General features: G+C 42.5%; 1 protein-coding gene across 1 annotated transcript in view; it reads right to left on the bottom strand.

Annotated features, from left to right (window-relative positions):
* CPLX1 (complexin 1) overlaps positions 1-21035 on the bottom strand; it is a gene marked incomplete at both ends in the record, with an annotated part of 119399 nt that extends 98364 nt beyond the window's left edge. Inside the window, one exon of the mRNA XM_082497136.1 lies at positions 21005-21035. Within this exon, the coding sequence (XP_082353262.1) occupies positions 21005-21035 (31 nt within the window). The remainder of the gene's footprint in view (positions 1-21004) is intronic.
* Between the last annotated feature and the right edge of the window lie 675 nt (positions 21036-21710).

The following is a 21710-nucleotide window of genomic DNA, read 5'->3' as shown; positions in this document are numbered from 1 at the left end:
CTAACAGCTGGCATGAAAAAAAAAGAGATTAAATGCCAAAGCTGCTAGAAGAAAGCGCAAATGTGGTTCTAAATCAGCACACACATGAAGACTAACACAGGTTTAGATACTTTTGTAGAATGGAAAAGAGAATTAAGAAGACCTGTCTGCCTCTTTAGGCTAGAACCTTGAAGTGCTATTAGACTGGTGGGCATATTTGAAATGAATGTGTCACTTTATGCAGTTTATGCAGTTACTCCTGTTCAAGGCAAGTTCAACTGTGATAAATAGTCAGAAAAATGGGCAGCATATCTTATTCACAGCAGCTTCAGGCAACTGTTCAAGAGACCCACTCCTAGTGCAAGGGACTCTACTCTTTTTTTTAGCTCCTATAAACCATACTTCTCTTTTTGTGAACATGGCATCTCAGCTACTTTCCCTCATATCGTCACCTCTCATCTTCATTATGTTGCCCATATAAAAAATCCGAACCTTGTTGATTCTGACAAAGGTTCTGAATTTGTCTCAGAAGCACAACTGATGATCCAGTTGAGAAAGACATAGCAAAACTAGGACTATCACCATTGTTGCTCCCACAGACCAACTTCAGGAACATCCATCCTCTGCTTGCCTTGTCAGATAACTTGCCTTTGCATTCAGACAGTTTTGAGAGAACCAAAAGAAGTCCATCATATGACATCTCATTTTCATTCCTGTGCTGGGGGAGTTTCTAGTTGCGTGGCACTGTCTCCTTGTGTGGCCACACTCTAAATGGGAAGGTGTAAGTACCCAGAAAAGGCAGTGGGGATAATGAAAACATAAATAGACTAATAGGAAACATATCCTTGAACTGTTTTCAGTATAGCTTGAATACCAACTCGAGTGTAAGCCTCTTAGACACACCATGGACAAGAAAGTCTGCTGTATCTCTGTGCTTTCAGCTCATCACTGATCTGCCCAAGTGGTGTGGCTGTGGAAGACAATTCCCACAGTAGAGTCTGGAAGAACTTTTTCTGGTGTCTGGCTGACTTCCTTCCAGCTTTGGAAGTGAAAACCGTGTGAGAGTTGTTTTCCTCCCACATCACCTACCTCAACTTAAGATATCTCCAGTGCAGAAACACTCCCTGTGCTGTTTCAGAAAAAAACTCTCCTGCTTGTTGCTATAATTATTCCAGGTGATTGATACACATATGCAGCACTGAAAAAGTTAAAGGGAGCCACAGCACATAGAAGTGGCTCATACTGGTTATGTCTTCCTTTTACATCAGAATACAAAGCAATGTTCCTGAATTATGTGAAACCACATACATGTTGCCTCTCGCATACTGAATTAAGGCTCATATGCCTCCTGCTTTAAATGCTACACTTTTATGAACACAGTACTCCTTTGAGAGGACTTCTATACTGATAGAAAGCTTTAGTTTCCTGGAAAGGACTAACATCCATCAAACCAGACTGAAGAGCACACAGAGATAGGTAATAGCAACAGTGCTAACATGTAATAACTGTTTCTTGCACCTATAAAGGATGCAATACATTGTAAGACATAACAGAGATAACAACTTGTTTTGTTGGCTTGAGTGTAACACAATCACAAACCTTATGGATGCTTTGCCAGCATTATTATCCAAATTCTAGAATACTAGGGGCATGTCTCAGTTCCAGGATACCCACAGCTCTGAGGCAGCTAATAATACAAGACCTGTTAGACTCCAAATTCTGCTGGCAGGATACTTCTTTGTTCCTCAAAACCTTCCTTAGTCTCACAGCACCTCTCCTTCTTCCATTTGTCTACCAAGCTTTAACAGGGACAAGCAAAGTAATAAAAGAGTAAACTTGTTGCTATGAAGCCATAAAGCTGACTGCTGGCTAGCAGACATGAAAGCAAGAAGAGACCACCTTCTTCTTTTTGCAAACATTTCAAACCAACCTAAGTTGGGTCTGTAGCTGTGACCCTTTAGGACCTTCTCCCAGGAAGACAGTCCTAATGGTATCCATCTCAGCTAATATGGCCATCCAGCAGATATGTTTAAGGAACGTTGCCTGTGCTCTTTCCCTTCTGCTAAAGGGAAGCCAGTGCCTCTGGCAGGTCCCTTAGAAGGTCAGTTAATGTTGCTTTGAGGGGACCTCAGAATCTGCCAGTTAAATGTTTTAGTTATATCCATCAGTATGTTTGCAGAAGTAACACTAAAAAGGGTCCTGGAGACCACTTGTATTGCTTTGTTAAGTCTGGAAGCTGATACACAATTGATTTGCTGTCAGGTTGGAAGGGTGTGCTGCAGGGAGAGTGTTCTGCAAGTTCTAACCCTCATTTTAATTAACTGGTTGAATGACAACATGCACACTTATCCCATTGTTGCAGTAGTGCAAGTGTAAACTGGGTAATGTAAGGAAGTAAGACATGCATGGCTTGTTAGGAGACAAAATACTTCACATTACCAGGAAAAGAAACAGAGCAGCTTTCAAGCACTCCAGCCTTTCTGCAGTTCTTTATCTGGATGATGGCAAGCTGAAAGGGGCTGCCACACAGGGCAAAATTAACATTACAAGTGCTCTCAAATAATGCTGTGAAACAGACAGGGTGCAAACCCAAAATTGGCTACCAAAAGAGGAATATTCAAGTGCATAAGTACAAGTACACTTCCTGCAAGGGAGTGGGGACTCACCAGCAGTTCTGCTGAAAAGGAGACGACAGAGATCTAAATTACTGTCACAGCTAAGACATGGAAGACACTAGAAAAATGAGACTAGATTGTCCTGCCTTTACGATTATTACAAGATCGCTATGAGATGGAAATCAATGCAATGTGCCAAGAAAGAGTTCATATTGTGGATTAAAGAGAAGAGCTACTAAATACAGTTCTCCCTCATCCTGACATGGTGTGAGTGTATCAAGCAGCAAATCATCCCAATGTTTCAAATGATTGTGTTCTGCTTATGTTTAAATAACCTTCACCCTGTTCCTTTTATTGGTGGCCAGAATATAAGCCAATGCTGTATTTCATCCTTCTCTAGCAAAGAACTACCACAGATCCTGTTAATGACTTCATTATCACATTTTGGGCCAGAGTAGGAACACATACTTACTCACAGGAAGAAGTTGTAAATGTTCCCCAGAGGTGCTGAGATCTGCTTGAGGAAAGCACATTTTTAAAATGTTACCTTATGAAACAGTCTCTAGTTAAAATAATTTGTGTTAATTTCCATTGTCAAGCTGGTCTATCCATTCGAGCACTGTAGTGAGCTTGTTCAGGAACTTCAGTTCTTCAGCTGGAAGGTTACGCAGACAAGTTTGTCACAAGTTAATTAAGCTGAATTTTAGATAATGGTGAACAGCTTTTCATGACAAATATATTACTTCACCAAAACCAGTTCAACTCTCTGCATCTTTTGATGTTGTGGTGGCTGACTGGTTTGCACCACACAGCCAAGTATCTGTACTTGTGCTTATCTGTCTGACATAGGCCATGCAGCAGTGAAACCACAGCACCATTGCTTTTTGGATAGACCATCACAGCTGAAGTCAAACCTACTTCTGCCATGGCACTGCACTGGAAAACTAAAGACCATGCCCCAAAAAGCAGTAACAGTGCCACTGTCTGTCTGATTGGTTTCCTCTTTTTGTGGCTACGGGCACAATCTTGGAAGAAAGGCATGTTGGGTTGAGGCATACACTCTGCACTCATCAAATGACTAAAACTAATCATACTAATATACATAAAGGTCAGTGTAGGTATAAACCAGATAGAGCTTGTGTCCTGGTTGGCCTAAACCATGACAGCTTGTTAAAACCCAGAGGCCTGCCAACAGTACATGGACAGTGTTGAGAAAATGTCTAACAATTAACTGCCATTTGGGACCAGAAGTCAATGACAAGCCAGGAATGAAAGCTGAAGAAGTAGGTCTGCTTCTGTTAGCAGGCTAAGGTGATGTTGGCCGGGGAGAAGAAAGCTCTTTGCCTACAGCTTCTGTCCTCCGATATCCCTTGGAGGCCCAGAGTATGCTGTAAAACAGACAGGACTTCCCATATTGCCTGTGAAAAACTACCGAATCCACCAGGCCAGAAAGGGAGAAGAATCCCTGGATAGGCAATTCTGCCTCATTTACGAAACTGTCATGTGCCCGTGACCACTGAGTCTGCCAAAAGTCAGCCAGGTCTCCCAATGGCTGATTACATGTGTTGTGCTCTCTATCCTTGAGTAACAAAGGCAGCATGGGTAGGCCAGCTTCTCCAAGGAGAAGGAAAATTATACCAGTGCTCCTCTCACCTCTCACTGACCCAGGTTTTTTTTTTGAGGGCATGGGAGTGGATGGTTTTGGTTTGTTTTTGATGGCATGGGAGTGGATTCAGATGAGAGAAAAAAAACAACAAAACCTGCTTTGCCCAACACAACTAATTTCTTATTTATAAAGAGCAGTTGTTGCCAGTTTTAATACATATCTTAATAAAGACTGACTCATGAGTTGGCTCCCTTACAAAGGCTTTGTAGTTAAAGACAATGGGAATAAAGACCTCGCTAAAATGAAAGCTACTGAGCATTTTGCATTTCAAGCCAGTTATATCTTATCACTTTCTCTGTTTGGTTCTCTAATTAAAAGGTTAACAAACATGAACAGTGAGCATTTGCCAGAACACAAGGAACATCAGGACCCTCTGCTTGAACCCCGAACTGAATTTAACTGTCAGGGACTGTTAGTGACATAATCATGGCAAGTCTGTTTGAATCCCTGGTACAAACTTGCACACAAAATGAAAATCAAGGGGAATGGTGAATAACAGGGATTGTTCTCCTACCTCTGAGCCTATAATCAATACAGTCAAGGAGGGGTTCCTTCTTGCTCATATTCAGTGCCCTGTACAACAATAGTACTCTGCAGTTACTGTGTGCACATGCTAATGGGAAGCACAAAGAGGTCACCTCAGCAAGGCTAGCAGTTTAGGAAAGCTAGCCTGGTGGTTTTTCTGTGTGGCAATGAACATATGTAACAGCTGGAGAGGAAGAGAAAATACCCTCTCAGCACACAATGTCTCTTCAAAGGGTGCCATGTGCTTTCCAGGAGGAGAGATCTGCTGGAATTGAGGTTGTAGGCAGGCTTCATCACTTGTAGTCCATGGTGCAGTACACCCAGCAGCAGCACAGGGTAACCTGCCACCATATGAACAGGGTCCTGCGCTTACTGCTGGAAGCTCTGAAGCATGCCCCATGAAAAAAAGAGTTCATTCCCTATCCTAGGTCAGTATGCGCATTTCTGCCAAAGATCACCATGCTTTCTCATTAAACCCAAGGCTGTATCTTTCTCAGGGAGAGCTGCACATACATTGCCCCAGTATAAATTGCTACAGTTCCACTGTGAGTCCGTTCGTCACAGAATTACCATGTCATCATGAGCAAAGACAGAACCAAAGCTCACTGGATGAAACTCTCTGATAGCATTAACCTCTACATGTATGCTCCACAGACAGTTCACCCTAGCGCTTTCAGCAGCACCATGTGAATATTAGCCCTGTAATTCAGAGTGCTGAGCTGTGTAAATTCACAGGGTATCATTTATTTGTCTTCATCCTCACTGGTAGGCCCAAGAAGCACCTGGCTGTAGATAATGGCAAGTACCAAAATCTAGGTACATGGTTGCAGGGAAGAAGTTGAAGCAGTCAAAATAACGGTAACAGGTTTATTGGTGGACAATGGGAGTGCTGAGCCCTCAAACAAGATTTATTGTTTCATTTCCTCCCATCCATCATTGTCCTGATAAGATGTCACCAGGAATAATAGACCCCAGCATTTCTATGAAACACAGACAGCAGCTCTGGCCATACCAAATAGCATTAGCAAAATGTCAGTAGATACATGCTGTTACCCCCTACCAGCTGCACCATTAAAAAATGTCTGCTCCTAAGGAGTACATGAGAAAGGGATCCCCAACAGTGCCATGTAGGGTAGACAAGGGTAATTTACTGCCATGTGCAAGGTGAAAACATGGGCATGAATCACCGGGTGCTTTCAGAGAGCAGCTAGACAGGAACTTGTGAAACAAGGAGGACAGGCAAGAAAGCATAGTCAGGGCCATGGCCTGCCTGTCTTTCTCACATGGATTATGTAAAACATAGATCCTGTGAGAGTGACTAAACAAACAGATCCTCTCTGTTCTTCCTCAGAGCACTCCGCAGCAGTCCTGAAGAACCTGAGACAAGCGATGCCAGTGACATCCTTCTGCTAGGCATCACATATTAGACAAAGGAATACCACATAGATAGTCTGTCTGATCCTGGTGGATACATTTCAAGAAATGATTCCTAAGCTCTCCTGTTAAGTGGCTTTAGTGCTATCTTAGCACCAAAGTAAATCAGAGGGATAACATCCTGTCAGGAGGGTTCATGAAATGAGGAAAAACAGAAGTCTGCAAGATAGGCCAATGTCCATGTCTGTGTATGTTAGCTATTGAGAGGACAGAAAATTAACCATGAAAGTCAATATAAAAGCATAACATGGAAGAGATGCAGAAGATCATATGAAATCATGAGCAAGTGTGTCTCAGATGCTTTCAAATTTCACATGGCACTCAGACCATTTGAAATCAAGTGTGGCTTTCCCCTTGATGTTAGTCATCTTTAAGTTAAGTCCTTCTAGGGCCTTCAAGGCCCTCAAATTACACGACCGGCTTTTATCTTTTGTGGTATCTCTGATTAATCCTTCCCAATGGAGGAAAATTTCCCTATAAAGCACTACATTCTTATAAAATGTTTCAAGATAGAAGACTCTGATCTTTCTCTTTTGCTCTAAGTGAGCTGCATTTGGAGCAGGTCTGGTTCTTGTCATAACCAATGAACTCATCTATCAGCCTATAGTCTATAGTCTCCCCGACTATTTGCATACTGCTTCCTTACCAGGCCACTCCTCCCTGATACCAGGAGGTTCAGCACAAACACAGGAAGGAGGATTTTCCTTAGGCCCTTCTCCCTGAGGAACTTCTTTAAGCCCCAAAGTATCAAAGGCAGATTTTGGCATGGATAGATACTTCTTTCATGGGTTGCTAAAGCCAAATGGGAATCCAGGCAGGTATGGAGAGCATCCATCTCACACTGTATAGAATAGACTTTGCAGCTCTGAGCCAGCTTTTGGAGACTGAAGTAGTAAGTGAGCAGCAAGACAGCACACTACAGCCGAACTTGGGTAATGGGACGTTTCAGAGGAGTAATGGGTAGGCTGACTCTGTCTTGCTATCAGGAAATGTATTTAGAGCACCAGAATTCCACACAGTCAGAGACAGAAATAAGAGCAGAATGCCAGCTGCTTTTTCACCTGGCAAAGCTGTCATGCCCAAATGTGCAGGTGGAAACAGTATGAAGGCACACTGCTCAGCTGCAGGTGGTGTGATAATACATCAAGAAGCCATGCTGAGCATCCAGCCCAAAAGAGACAGAAGGTTCTCCTCCCACCACTTGGAGTCCATGCATAAATCTGGTGCTGGGTTCCATCCACAGCTTCATCCCTAGGAGTGCAATTTGACTCTACATGTCTTCAGGGATTAATGACTCTCATTGGATTCTTTCCCTCCTTGAACTTCATAGGAAGAGGAATTTTACTTTCCAGGTTGTCCTGCACTGAACAGATTTGCTTTTGTTCTGCTCCCTGAGCTTTAAGTGAGAGGAGGAAATAGATGAGGAAACAGATGAGGAAACAAATATGACACTGAAACAATGTCAGTTCCCATTAAATACACTATTATTTAGTATGGACCACACGTTACATGGCTGACATGTCCTTAATCTAAAGGATAATTCTGTTACCAAAGACCGTGTAGGATGAGTTGTTTTCAGCTGGGGTTAAGTCACCTCCTTTGCAAACTCTACATGGATGTCTTATTTGCCCTCCTGATGCCTATGGTGACTTATTAGAGAATTGCAGTTGCATTAGAATTATAAATAATGCAAAAGTGTCAATGTGTTTTATGTATTCACTTCAAACAAAATATGAACCCCACTGTCACTGCATTTGCTGACATAGGTCTTATTTTGGATTTAAAGCTTATTTCAAATCTTTTATAAGTTAGACCATTACCCTTTTTTTCTTACCATGAAATGCACAGCTTTTCACTGAATCACTTTTGCATTCCCTACTGCCAGCCAAGGCTGTTGTGAGATGTCTGTCACCCAAAAGCTTCTAAAACTAATGCTTGACACTTAATCCCAACCATCATTTTTAGCTAACCAACAATGCAAAAAATATCAATTACAGTCTCTTTATTTCTGCTTTATTCCCAACCGTAACACAACCAGTTATAATTTAGTCGCAGATTAATCAACTAAGTGGGCCACTCTGTGAGGAAAAGGAAAAAAAAAAAAAAAAAAGAGAAAAAACAAGAGAGAATCTAGGTCACTCTGTTCTTAAGACAACAAAATAGATAATTGCTTCACTCAAAAGGATCCATGCTGTGCTTCAGGTATGTTTGAGATCTTATGTAACTAATACCATCTCTGAGCTAGCCAGCCCCTCCCTAACAATTTGCCACAAATGTCTCTTCCATGTACAGCCAGCAGTGGAGATAATAGATCTGACCCATCCTTTTCAGACTGTGTGGAAACAAGAAATACTCCAATATATGAAAATTTGAGGGGATTTTTTTGAGTTTTTAAGGAAAGGAGGAAGAAAAAACATGTGATTTTTTTTTTACTTGCACCTTCAAGAAATTAGCAGAAATGCTGGTCTTCAGCTGCTGTAGACTGACAGATCTCTTTCAAAAAAGACATGTTTAGAACAGCTGAAATTTGTAAATTGCATTATCCTGTATCAGAGCAGCACCTCTAAGGGCTCAGGACCCTGTTGTGCAGAATCAAGCCCTGGGTTCACTGGTCATCCAGAGCTCGTGTCTGTTGGGCTAGATTAGTTCAATTTCTGTCTTTTAATTAGGACCAATTTTTTAAGCGCATAAGAAGGACCCAGTCTTCTACAGTACAAAGCAAAATACACACTAAAGTGAGCCATAAATAAATATCAGACAAATAACCACATACAAACCAGCAATAAGACAGCATATCTACAACTGAGAGAAAAATGGGTGTTCTTAATTCAGGGTGGCCAATTCACAATAGTTGGCTGGAGTTAAAACAGCTTTGAAGCTGATATATCCTGCATTTAACACAGGGAGAGGATTCCAGATGTGAAACAGAGTTAAAACTGTGGTAGCTTTGTCTTCGCTTTAGCCAGTGTGGAAGCAGAACACTGTGGTGGTGCTCAAGACGATGTGTTTTTACCCACCTGTTCACAGCTACCAGCATAGCAGGAATACATGTAAACTGTCTTGGAGGAGAGGAACTGAGGTCCAGGTGGAAGCAGTACCACTTGAAAGGTTTTACCAGATGACAGTTAAAAAGCAAAAACAGAAGTCCAAACCAAACATCTTAGCCAGAAAGCAAGTCACTGTCTCCATGATAGGAGAACTCAGGCCACATGACCAAAAAAGGGAGCACCTTGACATGGTGTTTGGAAAGATGTGAATTGCACTGAGATCCCTGCCTGCCAGAGTGTTTTGTGGCAATGCAACAAGATGGACAGTCAGAAGAAAGGGATGGCACATTTCTCTTCTCTTCCAGAAGCCAACATCTTGCTGTGCCAGTGATCTGGTGTCCTACCATCTGCCTGTGTGCTGGAGGTTTCCTTTGGGTAGGCACTCCTGATGGAATTGGGACGTTTTAAGGAGACTTGGGTGGAAGGTTATCAGCCATACGTCTCACTCACAATGTTACAGGAGACATATGAGCCCAAAGGACTCAGTCCTGCTTACAAAACATGCCTCTCTTCCTGGGTGCTAAGCCACCACAAGGCACACTCCTAAAGTGCCTACCTAGTTAGAGATTTAAGTCATAATGAAATGTGAGTCTGAGACCAGGATATTGCTAGGGTAGAGAGCAAGAGCATAAAATGAGGAGCATAAACAATCTGCCATCACAAGTAAAAAAGTAAATATTGGTACTGAGGAAGACAGAATAACTTGTTCTCAGACAACTGTTCAAAACTTAGGAGATTCCAGGGAAACACCTAGTTCTGAAATTATTTACTTCTCAACTGTAGTGTAAAACAAACAAATGAACACATGTTTTTAAGACAGCTGCTTCCATGTGAACTGCAGGTAGAAGTTACCATGGAGAGAATTTCAAGCTACACTTGTTAAGTGAAACTCAAAATCTCTGCCTGGTCTGAAACACCACAGTTGGAAAAATATTCAGTGTAGCTGTGAGTTTCCTTTACTCAGAAGCAATTTGACCAGCTATTCTAGAAATGACTTTGCAAATCCACTAAATCCTTTGAAATAAAATCACTTTCAGTCTGAATCTGATGGTTGGTTTCAGATCATCCTTGGAGCAGTGAGAATATATAACTCGCAGACCTCTCCTCCTCTCATACAGACACAACAGGGCTAAAACGTTTTCAGAAAAGGGAAAATTAACCACAGCTCTGTGACAACCTCACCCAGAGGGGCACACTGCTGGTTCCCACTGACCTGAGTCATTCTCCTGGACCCCATCAGAGACTGTCACATATTGTAACAACATCAAAATTGAGTGTAAAAACTAAGCCTCTTTTAAATAGGTTATTTTTGTTATATATTTGTTATATATTGTTATATATATTTGTTATTATGGAGAGTCTTACAAGTGAAGAGTCAAAGATATTGTCTGCTTTCAATAGAGGTACTTAGGATAGAAAATTATTTCCTGCCTCGCTGGCTCTATCTCTCTGGGCATGCACAATTACACTGATACCTTATTTGAAACCCACCTTAGACCCAGCTTTCATTTCTACCCGCTTCCTCCAACAGCAGGCCCTCCCAGCACCTCTCTTCTCTTCCACGAGTCAGAAACACTCTTCTAATTCCTGACTCGAGTATGTTCATGGCCAATTTATTCACATTATTATTTTACCAACATTGTCCTTCACTGCAGTGTTTACCTTTCTCATGTACTTAGAAAGAGCAGTTGTGTCCCTTCTTAACCTTTTTCCTCAGCATTTTAATGCAATTCCATGTAATTATAAATTTCCTCTTTCATGCTCCTTTTAATCTGTCACTGTGAAGCTTGGCTGACATGGAACAGGAACTGCTGATATTTAAACCGTGCAGTAAGAAAAATACAGAGAAGAAAGTTGCAATTGTCACCAAAAAAAAGTGGTTTAATTATACAGAATGAAAAGAAAAAACACTAAAAAAGACTTGTTTATTTGTAATGGAAACCGAGACTTTTCTAAACACTCTTCCAAGCAGTTTTATTGTGAGCTAGAACTGTGCACAGGAGCAGCTATGCTGATGTGCTGGCAGTTACCAAAACCTCTGAATATTTTATCCCTCTCCTCAATTTTTTGTTTGCTTGTATTTTGTTTGTTTGGATTTTTAAATAAAACTTCTTTCATTTAATGAAAAAAAAAAAATCTGAAGGAAACTGCAAAGAATTCACAAAGGACAAAATATTTCACTCAGCAAAAGCCACACATTGATTCAGGGAGGAGTAGCATGCATACACTTAACTCCAGCATAAAATAAATGGCTGTCACAGATTAAAAATACATCTGTTTGGATATGATGTCTTAGTCTCATGCAGTCTTTCAGGTTTGTGATGATTCTCTCTCTTCTTGATTGCTGAGAAGATACAAACTGTGTTTAAAAGCTTTTCATGAAAAAAAAAAAAGTGTTTTATTAAAATCTTTCCACAGTCCTCTTGCAAATTAAAATTTTAAGTAATGCGTGCATTTTCAAGGAATTTCATGGACATTTATGCTTAGGACAGGCAATGAAACAGAGACCAGGCAGTCCGACACAGTTTTTGCCCCTTCAGGGGGCATGCCGAAAGTCTCACACTACATGGAATAACATGGTGGGTGGGAGATAGAACGAAGAAGGAAGTTTCACTGCCAGTATCAAGTCAAGGACAAACTTTCAAGTCTATTAAGTATGCCACTTCAGCTCTGCCGAGCAATAAGAAACAGACGGAGGAGTAACAGAAGGAAAAAAGAATGCTATTCCCTTCCCATGAAGGGAAGTGCAATATTCAGGTGCCTATGGGTCACATTTGACTCTGTCCTGCTCTTGGAGTAATGGAGCCACATACTGCTTCCTATGCAAGGGGACTAGGAGAGACACCATCTAACCTAGACAGCAAGTGACTTTTTCAAGCACACCCAAGGATCTCACACAGACAAGGCCAGTATTTGAGACAACCATCTCCCACTCAGTTACCTTAAACACAAGGTTCAAACTTCTTTTCCCCTGATCAACTTTGCCTGTGCTTGCCAGCAAAAAAGAAGAGGTGAATCCAGGGATACAGAGACATGGCAGTTCAGCTAACTGCCAACCTAAGCATTGACACACATTTCTTTTCCATCCCTTTTCCTTTAATTGTTGTCTGCCTTCCCCATAATTACAGTCTCTCAGGGACAACAGCTATCAAAACAGCTCCACCATTCCAGACTGGGGTTTATTTGTTTCTTTCCTTATTTTCCACAGAAGACAATTCACAGCCATTTGAATCCCAAGTTTCTGTTAATGTTGCATGTTTGACATTCCTCCAAGGTCAGTATCACTGCAAATAAGCCACAAGGCTCAAATCATGCTGCAAAACCATAAGTAGCCACTAAGCATCTTCTTTCTTGTAGGTAATGACAAATTCAAATTGTAAAAAGATGCACATCAAAGTCAGCAGATTAAATTTATTGTTTGTATTATTGCATTTAGGCAGTGACCGCATACACCCAATTTGAAATCAGCTTGAAATTTAAAAAAACATGAGAGGTGGGTAAGAATCAATTATTGAATTGGACAGTGTGATCATCAATTTGTCCCTAGTAGAAAGACACAATTTGTTTAAAGTATTTTGTTTCTAATATGCACTGTGGTCTGTACTAGTGATAGGAAGATCACCAGTAACCTTTGCCATGTCTGTAATTGCAGCTGTTACCCTTTAGCAAACCACATGATCACCTGCTCAGTAACCTGTGGAAATTCTCAGTCTTCTCAGAAAAGCTTTACATCCTTTAAGACACATACTCCAGCAACTAAAGCCAACCTGCAAGAAACAGAACCGACTATATCCAAACTCTCACAATCAAGTTGTAGGTGAGAAAATAAGACAGCAACCAACATAGTTCTCAAAACCATAACTTAGCAAACATTAAGGTTCTGTGTAGCCTTGAGCAAGCACTTGATTTCAGCACATGGAATGAGTATACAAAGTGTACAGAATTACAACCTCCTGAAGAGGAGTGTCCAAAGCTAAAGCAGAGTGCTCCATCACTGAAAGAAGAGAGTCAGAGAACTTGAAACACCCTCAGCATGCTGCATCTGCAGTTGTTGGAAGTGGGAGTAGAAATTCTCCAGCTTTGAGGGACTAATGTCCCATAGTCACCACTTTATGAACCATATCCTCTCTCCAAGGGTCTGAAAAAATGTGGGTTCCCATCCTAGATAATACTAGAACTTGCATCTGTCTCTGAGTCTCAGCACCAATCTCAATGTCCTCCCTTTCCTCTCTGAGCACTATCAAATAATGTTCAAGCAGAAAAGCATGCATTTGCATGTAACCCTTTGACATGAGACAAGCCAGTGGCAACATACTGGAGATCTGTCCCTTTCTTTCTGCCAGTCTTTCCTGCTTGCTGCCATTCTTCTTCCAGGCCTCCTCAGCAATTTGGTGGCCTTCAAAAACTGCTGCAGCTGCCACAGATTTCATACTGCAATTTCTCATGCAAACATTTTGCTACTAGAATAGATTTTTGTGCTGTTGCCCTTGGGGGTGCTCCAGAATGAGAAAGTCATTCCTATCCTCCATAAGGGCAGGGTGCCCGTTTTCCCCTAAGAATGGATAGCCTTTGCAGAGATTAATTAGGCCTTTTGGAGCCCTGTACATTACTACAGTGCTAACAAACACAAAACAGTCCACACACTCTCAACTTAACTCAGCAAGATTTCTAAATGCATGTAGCCCTTATGGACTTGATTTCATAGTTTTACCTTCACTTCTAATCAAAGCAGAAAACCCTTCACTATACATCAGGATTCATATACACCAGCCTTCTCTAATGGCTATCCTTTTGCCAGCACATCAGCAAGTGATTAGGTCTTCACAGCTAACTGAACCACAGTCTGAACTTCCCTGCCGCCAAAGACTAACACAAAGGCAAATGAGTAGCTTTTATTTTCAGAGTCCCATTTCACCATGAAGGTCTGAATAACTGTAACGCATCATGCACTAGACTCCTGCTCAACTCCAAATCCACTTCTGCTGATAGTGTTTCCTATGCCACAGTGGCCAAAAATTCAGCACTGACAAACTATTTGTGCCAAAAGTATGCAGCTGACAAGAAACATCCACTTTTCTCTGCCCCCATGAGAACTAACTTCTTTTTTTCTGTCTTTCTTAATTGAAAAGCCAGAAAGATTCAGTTGTACAACAACAGATGTTAAAATGAAAAGTACACAAAACTTTCATCAGAGTGGACAGAGAATCAGAGAAAAGCATCTTTTGTTCTGCCATTTACTTCCTTGGAAGAAGCCTTGCTCCTTGATTTTAATGGAAATTCCTGAACTAAGCCTTACAGGTTGCCATTGGAGGATCTGGCATCAAATAAAGGAAGATCCAAAGCTTGTATAGATTAATCAGCCTTGAACAGCTGTAGAACCGATGTTTGGTTTGTTTTTCTGCAAGCACTGAGACACTTACATGGGATTTTCCTTTCTGTCCTTGTCTCAGCAACAGACATCATGATACAATTTCCTGATATTGATCTTGATATTGATTGAAAAGATACAATCTCTTTGCCAGTCTCTTCTAATGCATTAGAAAAAAAGACCTATAAAACTGTTCCTTGTGAAAAGTGTATCCATCAGATGTCAACACTACCTGTTCATCTTCAAAATGTCATTAAAATGAGTATACATAAAGCATCAGACAAAGAAAAAAGGATCCATAAGATACAGGTGAACAACACAACAATACTACAAACTGAGGCTGCAGAATTCATCTTATACTCTTACTCACTTAAGAATTTATAGAATAGGATAGTATAGTTCAGTGGAAGGGACCTACAAAGATCATCTAGTCCAACTGTCTGACCATTTTAGGACTGACCAAAGGTTAAAGCATGTTATTAAGGGCATTGTCCAAATACCTTTTAGACACTGACAGGCTTGGGGCATCAACCACCTTTCTATGAAGCCTTTTCCAGTGTTTGACCACCCTCTCCGTAAAGAAGTGTTTCCTAATGTCAAGTCTGAACCTCCCCTGACACATCTTTGAACCATTCCCATGAGTCCTGTCACTGGATCCCAGGGAGACTAGATCAGCACCTCCCTCTCCACTTCCCCTCCTCAGGAAGCTGCAGAGCGCAACCAGGTTGCCCCTCAGCCTCCTTGTCTCTAAACTAGACAAACACAGAGTCCTTAGCAGCTCCTCACAGGATGTGCCTTCCAGCCCTTTCACCAGCTTTGCTGCCCTCTTCTGGACACATTCAAGTACCTGAGCATGCTTTTTTAAATTGTGGTGCCAAGAATTGCACACAATACAGGCAGAAGTTATCTGAGAACAAAGGTAGATGGGCCCTGACATCTACCACGTGCTACAGCGGGCTGGAGTGTGTCATCTCAGATTCTCCAGTCTTTGTGATTTGCAAGCACCTGACTGCAAAATGAAAGACCCTATGGGTCACAAGTTTCAAGGATTATAAGCAAAAGAGGCCCCAGAAGTAGATATCAACACTACTTGTTGGCACTACAACTTGCAGTTCTGCATTACAGTTTCTGTCCTGCCTCAGGACTTCATACATTAACATAAGCAATGGAGAACAGTCTAGCTGATGCATGAAGTCCCAGAGCAGGAGAGAGGTTCAGCAGAGAACTGAAAAAACTGAGAAACAAGAGACTAAATTGGAAGAGGAGAAGGCAGAAACTACTGTGTTTATTTCACTGTCTGTTCCACCCTGGACAGGTATGTATTGCCTCTAAGTGTACTCAGTTTCACTGACTTCTCCAGGGAAAAATCAAGAACTTAATCCCCACATCACAAGCAAGTGAAGTGAGGCAAATGGAGCAGCAAAATATATATACTTCATAAGTCACACAGAAGGCCGCTGTTAAGATGTTGTTAAACACTAGTAAGGTTTCCATTTGTGCTTATCTGGCATTCACACACACTCACATCTTCACTAATGTAAGCTTAGCACAGGGGCTGCTTTTTTAGAGCTTAGGTACAGCAACTTAAATCCCATTACCTTCAGGAGGATTTAAATCTCTGCCTACCTTCAAGGACAAGGGGACTCCCTCTGGACTGTGTTTTGTGGTATACCTAGCTGAACCAAAGCTACCCATAAGGGACATGAAGTAGGCAGTCTCCCCCCTGCTGACATATCCCAGATGGCAATCTGGTTACATTTGTCTTCTGCCTACAGTATTTTAAGAATCCATATGAACCAAAACAAGTCTCTAGTGAATCCTGACAGATAAAGAATTGAATGCCAAGCAGCACTCCTTACTCTAAGCTGTTGCCAGTAAAACAGAAAATCATGCCTGTAATACAGCCCAGTGACTATCTACCCAGGAACTCAAATGTACCCTTCCTCCTAATGTGGCTTGCATTGCACAATGAATTTAAGGGGTACTGGTAGCATGAAGAAGAAGTTTAGACAGTACCATTCATATGCATCATTATATATGAAATGAGTTACATGACTTATCCACAGGTTGACATTAGGAAAAGTCACTATTTAAGGCAGGCATCCCACCTAGACATTTCTCCTATCCCTGCCGATAAAAGCAGCACATTAAAAGAGCCCTGCACAACACCATGTAATACAGAGTTAGAGCTGTTTTGTGTTCTGTATATCCGTATCTTCACAGCATTCTGGTCTGCACAATGCTAGTTTCTGCTGTAAGAAATCTTTCTCTTCAGCCACACCATGATTCCACCTTAGACAAATCTTCCTCACCTTCCCATGGGCTCTCCCATTTCCCTTTCTCTTTTTCATATGAAAATACCTCAGACCCTTGGCCCTTAAGTCTCCCAGTGACAGGATGACAGCCAGCAGCCCTATTTGTCCACCCACCAGTGGCAGAGGAAGTAAGACAGTGTAATGAGAGTCAGGTGTTAATGCACCCTTGGCTTCCACACAAACCTATGAAGAAATAAATAATGCCTAGTGAAAAACACTATTGCTAAATTCCTTCAAGGACTATTTCAGGTCCTCCACTTCCAGCTTTTTTCTGGGAAGTCATATACCTTGGTGATGACGATAGTGCTCCAGGTCTCTGACCTGGCTTGGTAAAGAGCACTCCTAATGTAAAATGCAATCACAAAATCACTCTGTCTTCATTTAGTAAACTGTCCCAAGAACACTCTTTTGTGGCCAACCACTGTGGCTACACATCTATGTCAATGTGTGCTGGTGTGGCAGGGTCAGAGGTACAAACTGTCCCTTTGCTGTCTGTTACTTCTGTGGAAGAAGAAGCAGCAATTTTAAGCATCTAGGTTTCCTCTTGCTATTTTCGTCTTGTCCTACACAGCTAATCAGCTTCACAACTGCCTTTCATCTCAACGGCTTCTGTTACTGTCAGACAGTAAATGGAGTGACTTTCACAGAGAGTGCTAGAAGGTCTGACGAGCAAAAAAAAAAAAAGCCACAGAAGCAAATTGGCCAAATAATCTAACATTTTGTACTGTTTTTCCTGTACCACAGTCCCCACTGCTAATGAAAGGGTCAGAGATTTTACCTTGAAGAGGCCAGGGATTTACAAAGACACATTTCAAGCTTGTCAACCACCAGGCAAATACTCTGCTGCCAACACTAGCAACAAAATCCCAGTGCTGGCAGCACAGCAGAGGATGGCCTTCCACTGCACAGAAACAGCAGGCTTCTGCAGACCCTCTTGAACAAGACAGGGAAAAAACACATTCTACTTCAGCAATACAATGACCTGCCAAACCGATTTCACAAAACCTAAATCCCTTAGTCACACAGACTTCCAAAGCAAGCAACTCTACACGACACACCTGCCTTTCCTTGCTTGCTAACTTAGCTCACCTACTTTTCAAAACACCTTGCTGCCTTCTACCCCTCTGAGTGGCAAAACTAAGGGAAAACAAATCTGATTGTCCTGTGCCATTAGAGACAAAGGAAATGTCTTCAGGTATTGTTTCAAAGGCAATGAGAAAACTTCCACGGGAGTGTTCTGCTAAGGGTTTTGTTTATTCTTAATTAAGCAGAGTGCGAGACCTCTTCCTCAAGGTGAACGAGTAAGTGGGAGACCAATGCTGCTTTCCTTCCAGTACCTCTTCTGATCACTCCAGTATGGTGAAACCTGGTCCCAAAGTCCTCATACGCTTCAGAGCTCTGCACAGTCCTGTCAAGCAGGAAAAGGGTAAAAGCATACCACCTGCAAACAGATCTTAAATCCAGGCTCTTAGCTACCATAAGCTCTTGCCTAAGCCCCACTTTGGTGCTGGATGCTGGGAAGAGAAAATGCCATACCTATAATGCTCAGACAAGGAAAGACTTGCCCCTTGTGAGGTGTCCCCACCTGAGATAGTGAAAGGGTTAAACTGTCATAGCTGTAGGTGGTCTGCAAGCAGTATCTATATACAAGTATGGTTGGTTCTCTACAAATTGGAGGGGACTTTACTGATAAAATTGGAATATATTTTTCTTGCTTCCAGGAGTGCCAGAGGAGATTTTGAGGATGGGATAAGAACTTTTGCACCATTCAAAAAATCCCAAGCAGACCACAAAAAGAATCCAAAGGTGTTCCAGTAAAAGTCACATTAAACTAAAATAAAAGATCCATGAAATCCACAGGAATACCTCCCTGAAAGTGGGGATAATAAAAATGCTCACTAGCAGATCACACCATGTATCCTAGCCAAAGCAAATGTGTCACCCACCAGAGGTTTGGTGCTTTGCTCAGTTTGGGCATCTCCCTCTGGATGTCAGAACTGGCAGACAAAAAACATTCTGGACCTTTAAGAAAACAAAGTGCAACCTTTAGTTCTTAGCTTGCTGTGCCAGTGCAGCCAGATCGCATGCTTGCATCAGCTTGGGTTTTAACTCCAGTGGGAAACAAGTGTCCAAAATCACCCTTATTTTCCATGTTATATTTGCCCTGGGATATCTTGTTTTTCCCTTTGAAACCATTTCTAATTTAAAAATAGGTCTCCGCTTAATGAATTAACATTTCCTGGATTTTACCACTCTGCAAAGACTTCTCCTTTATTGAGTAAGTGGGCAAGTTCCAGACATTTTGCCAATACATTAAGTGATCTGGCAAAAGAGCTGGTGCCCTGGGCAGCATCTCAACAGACATCAGAAACTCAGGCTTCACCAAAAGATGCTTTTTGCATTTGCCTTCTCAGCAACTCCTATTATAGTGCAAATCCAGACACTGGCATGCAACATTGTGTTAGAATGAATGTCTGCCCAGAGTAAATGCTGTTAAGTGTGTACAGACACTGCTTCCAACTCAGGTTAGTCACTAAGCTGCAAGAAAAGGCATGCATCTTAACTGTTACTCCTTTGCTGCAACCCGCCTCCCCCTGCAGTCTCTAAGCAGTTATTTCTCTTTAGTGGAATCACATATCTCCAGCCGCAGTGGTTATCCCTCCAGTTTGCAGGTATACTTTTATGCAAGCAAACTTATTCACACCATAGCAAACAGTGCAAAATCCTCTTCTCAAAACTATGTCTCCTTTAAAACAGGCACTGAGGAGCAACAAAATGTAACATAATTGCAACCATATAAACCCATATCTTCTCACACTGATATCTTCATATCTTGCTATTTTGTGCAATCACATTACACCCTTTCCTCTCCAGTTTGATCTTCCCATTCAAAACACCCCAACTAAAACTAAGGTAGCTTGCTCTGTTCTTAACTGTAAAAAATTTGCTGTCTTGGTTCCTTTGCTTTCAAAGACAAAAATCCTGATTCCATGTCACAGGAGAGTCCTGCAGTAAATGTTGAAGCTGCATGTGATATCAATAACATGATGCATGAAACATTCCCACAGTCCCATGACTCTACAGTTTCTCCAAAGGAAAAGGAATGGAAAATGCACACATGAGATAGAGAAGAGAAGAGAATGATCAGAACCACCTCATTGACTTCCTCTGAGGGCAACTGTTCCAGTTCCCAAGAGCAGCCAGCATTCAGCATGTGACAGCCTTGTTTCAACCAAGTGTTCAGGCCAAGCAGCCCAGAAAGGCAGCATAACTGTGGCTGAACAATGGAATCTCATCCCCAAATACTACTGCGTTGTTTTCAGTTTCTGCCCCCCACACCACCACCTTTTCTATTTCCCACCATTAGGTTAAAAGTTCATCACACATGGAAGGAAATATAAAGGAAATATATTGAAGCTATACAAAAGGTTGGCCTTAAATCCAGGTAAGATGGGGGACTACTTTATTACTCTTTCACTGCTTATTGTGGCAATATCCTTATTAAAAATAACTCTCTAAATACCAGGTACAAAAATTTCTGCAATGGCTGTTTTTTGGTCAAGATCTACCCAACATTTGGGGGGAGGATGAAAAAGCACCTCACGCACATACGCAAAATGCTACTCTTTCTTTGGGTTTGCTCTGGCAAAATGTGTTTGAAGCTTTTATAATACCTGCCTCAGTGCCATACCATGAAGAAAAGCAAGACCCGCACACTGTCAGCAGAATATGCAGCCAGCTGGTAGAGTGCCAGATTAAGGATGACCCAGGGCCTGCACACCTTGTGTGGGAAGTCTCTGCCTGACACGGGGCTTTGGTCTCTGCTTGTTGCTGCCCTCTCCTGCTCAGATTGTTCAAACACTTGGCTCTAGGATCATCAGTCAGTGACACAGGCATGCTCTTCCGGGTCTCCAAACAGCTCTTCCAGCTGCAGACCCTACCAGACCCTCATTAACAGTCCATCCCCTCTCTTGCACGATGCAAAGATGGGGTGGGTGTAGGGTGGGTAGGGGAGTAGGAGGTGCTGCAAGAGTCCTCATGCCAGCTGCACTTACCTCCTAGAGCTTGTTTCATAACAAAATCCATGGTGATGGCTTAGGGGTGCTGCCCACTTTCACACCTCACATGCACAGAGATCAGGAATCCTTGGAGGGCTACCTGCAGTGAGGCACAATCAAAAGAGGAATGGTGTCTCTAATAGAAGAAAACAGCGTGGTCTTTCTCAGCTCTCTCCCCACAGCTTTCCTTCCCTTGGCTGAATGTAAGCAAGTTTCCAGCCCCCAACCCAGCAGACCCTGGATTTTCAGGAAAACGCACCTGGGAACCAGAGCTGCATGCGGGCAGGCAGGGAGCAGACAAGTGGAGGAGGAGGTAAGGGGACACGGTGGTTCCCCCAGGCAGGGCAGGTGGCCGGGAGCGCACCTGGAGGAGCAGTGCGTTGCTCCTCCCGGCTTGTCTCCTGCAGACCGGCAGGAAGCCGTTAAACCTTTGAAGTTTCTCTTTTCCCCGCCTGCCTCTCGCCCTCTCGGTTTTCGGAGGGCTAGCTCCGGAGCCGCAGCTCCGCCGGGGACAGCCGAGGGACCGTTTGAAGGTGAAGCGCTCCGCAAGTGCCCGGGAGGGCAAACGGGGGAAGCTGGGTGACTTGGGCGCGGGTGCAGCCCGGGCGGCGGGATGGAGAGCACGGATGCAGGGCAGGTTCCCCCACCCTAACCCCTCAGAAACCTCACCCAGAAAGACGCCAGCGCAATGCCAGCGAGGACT

This window comes from Vanellus vanellus (genome assembly GCF_965231255.1).
Source record: "Vanellus vanellus genome assembly, chromosome: Z".
NCBI lineage: Eukaryota > Metazoa > Chordata > Aves > Charadriiformes > Charadriidae > Vanellus > Vanellus vanellus.
This window is presented reverse-complemented; position numbering and strand designations above follow the sequence as displayed.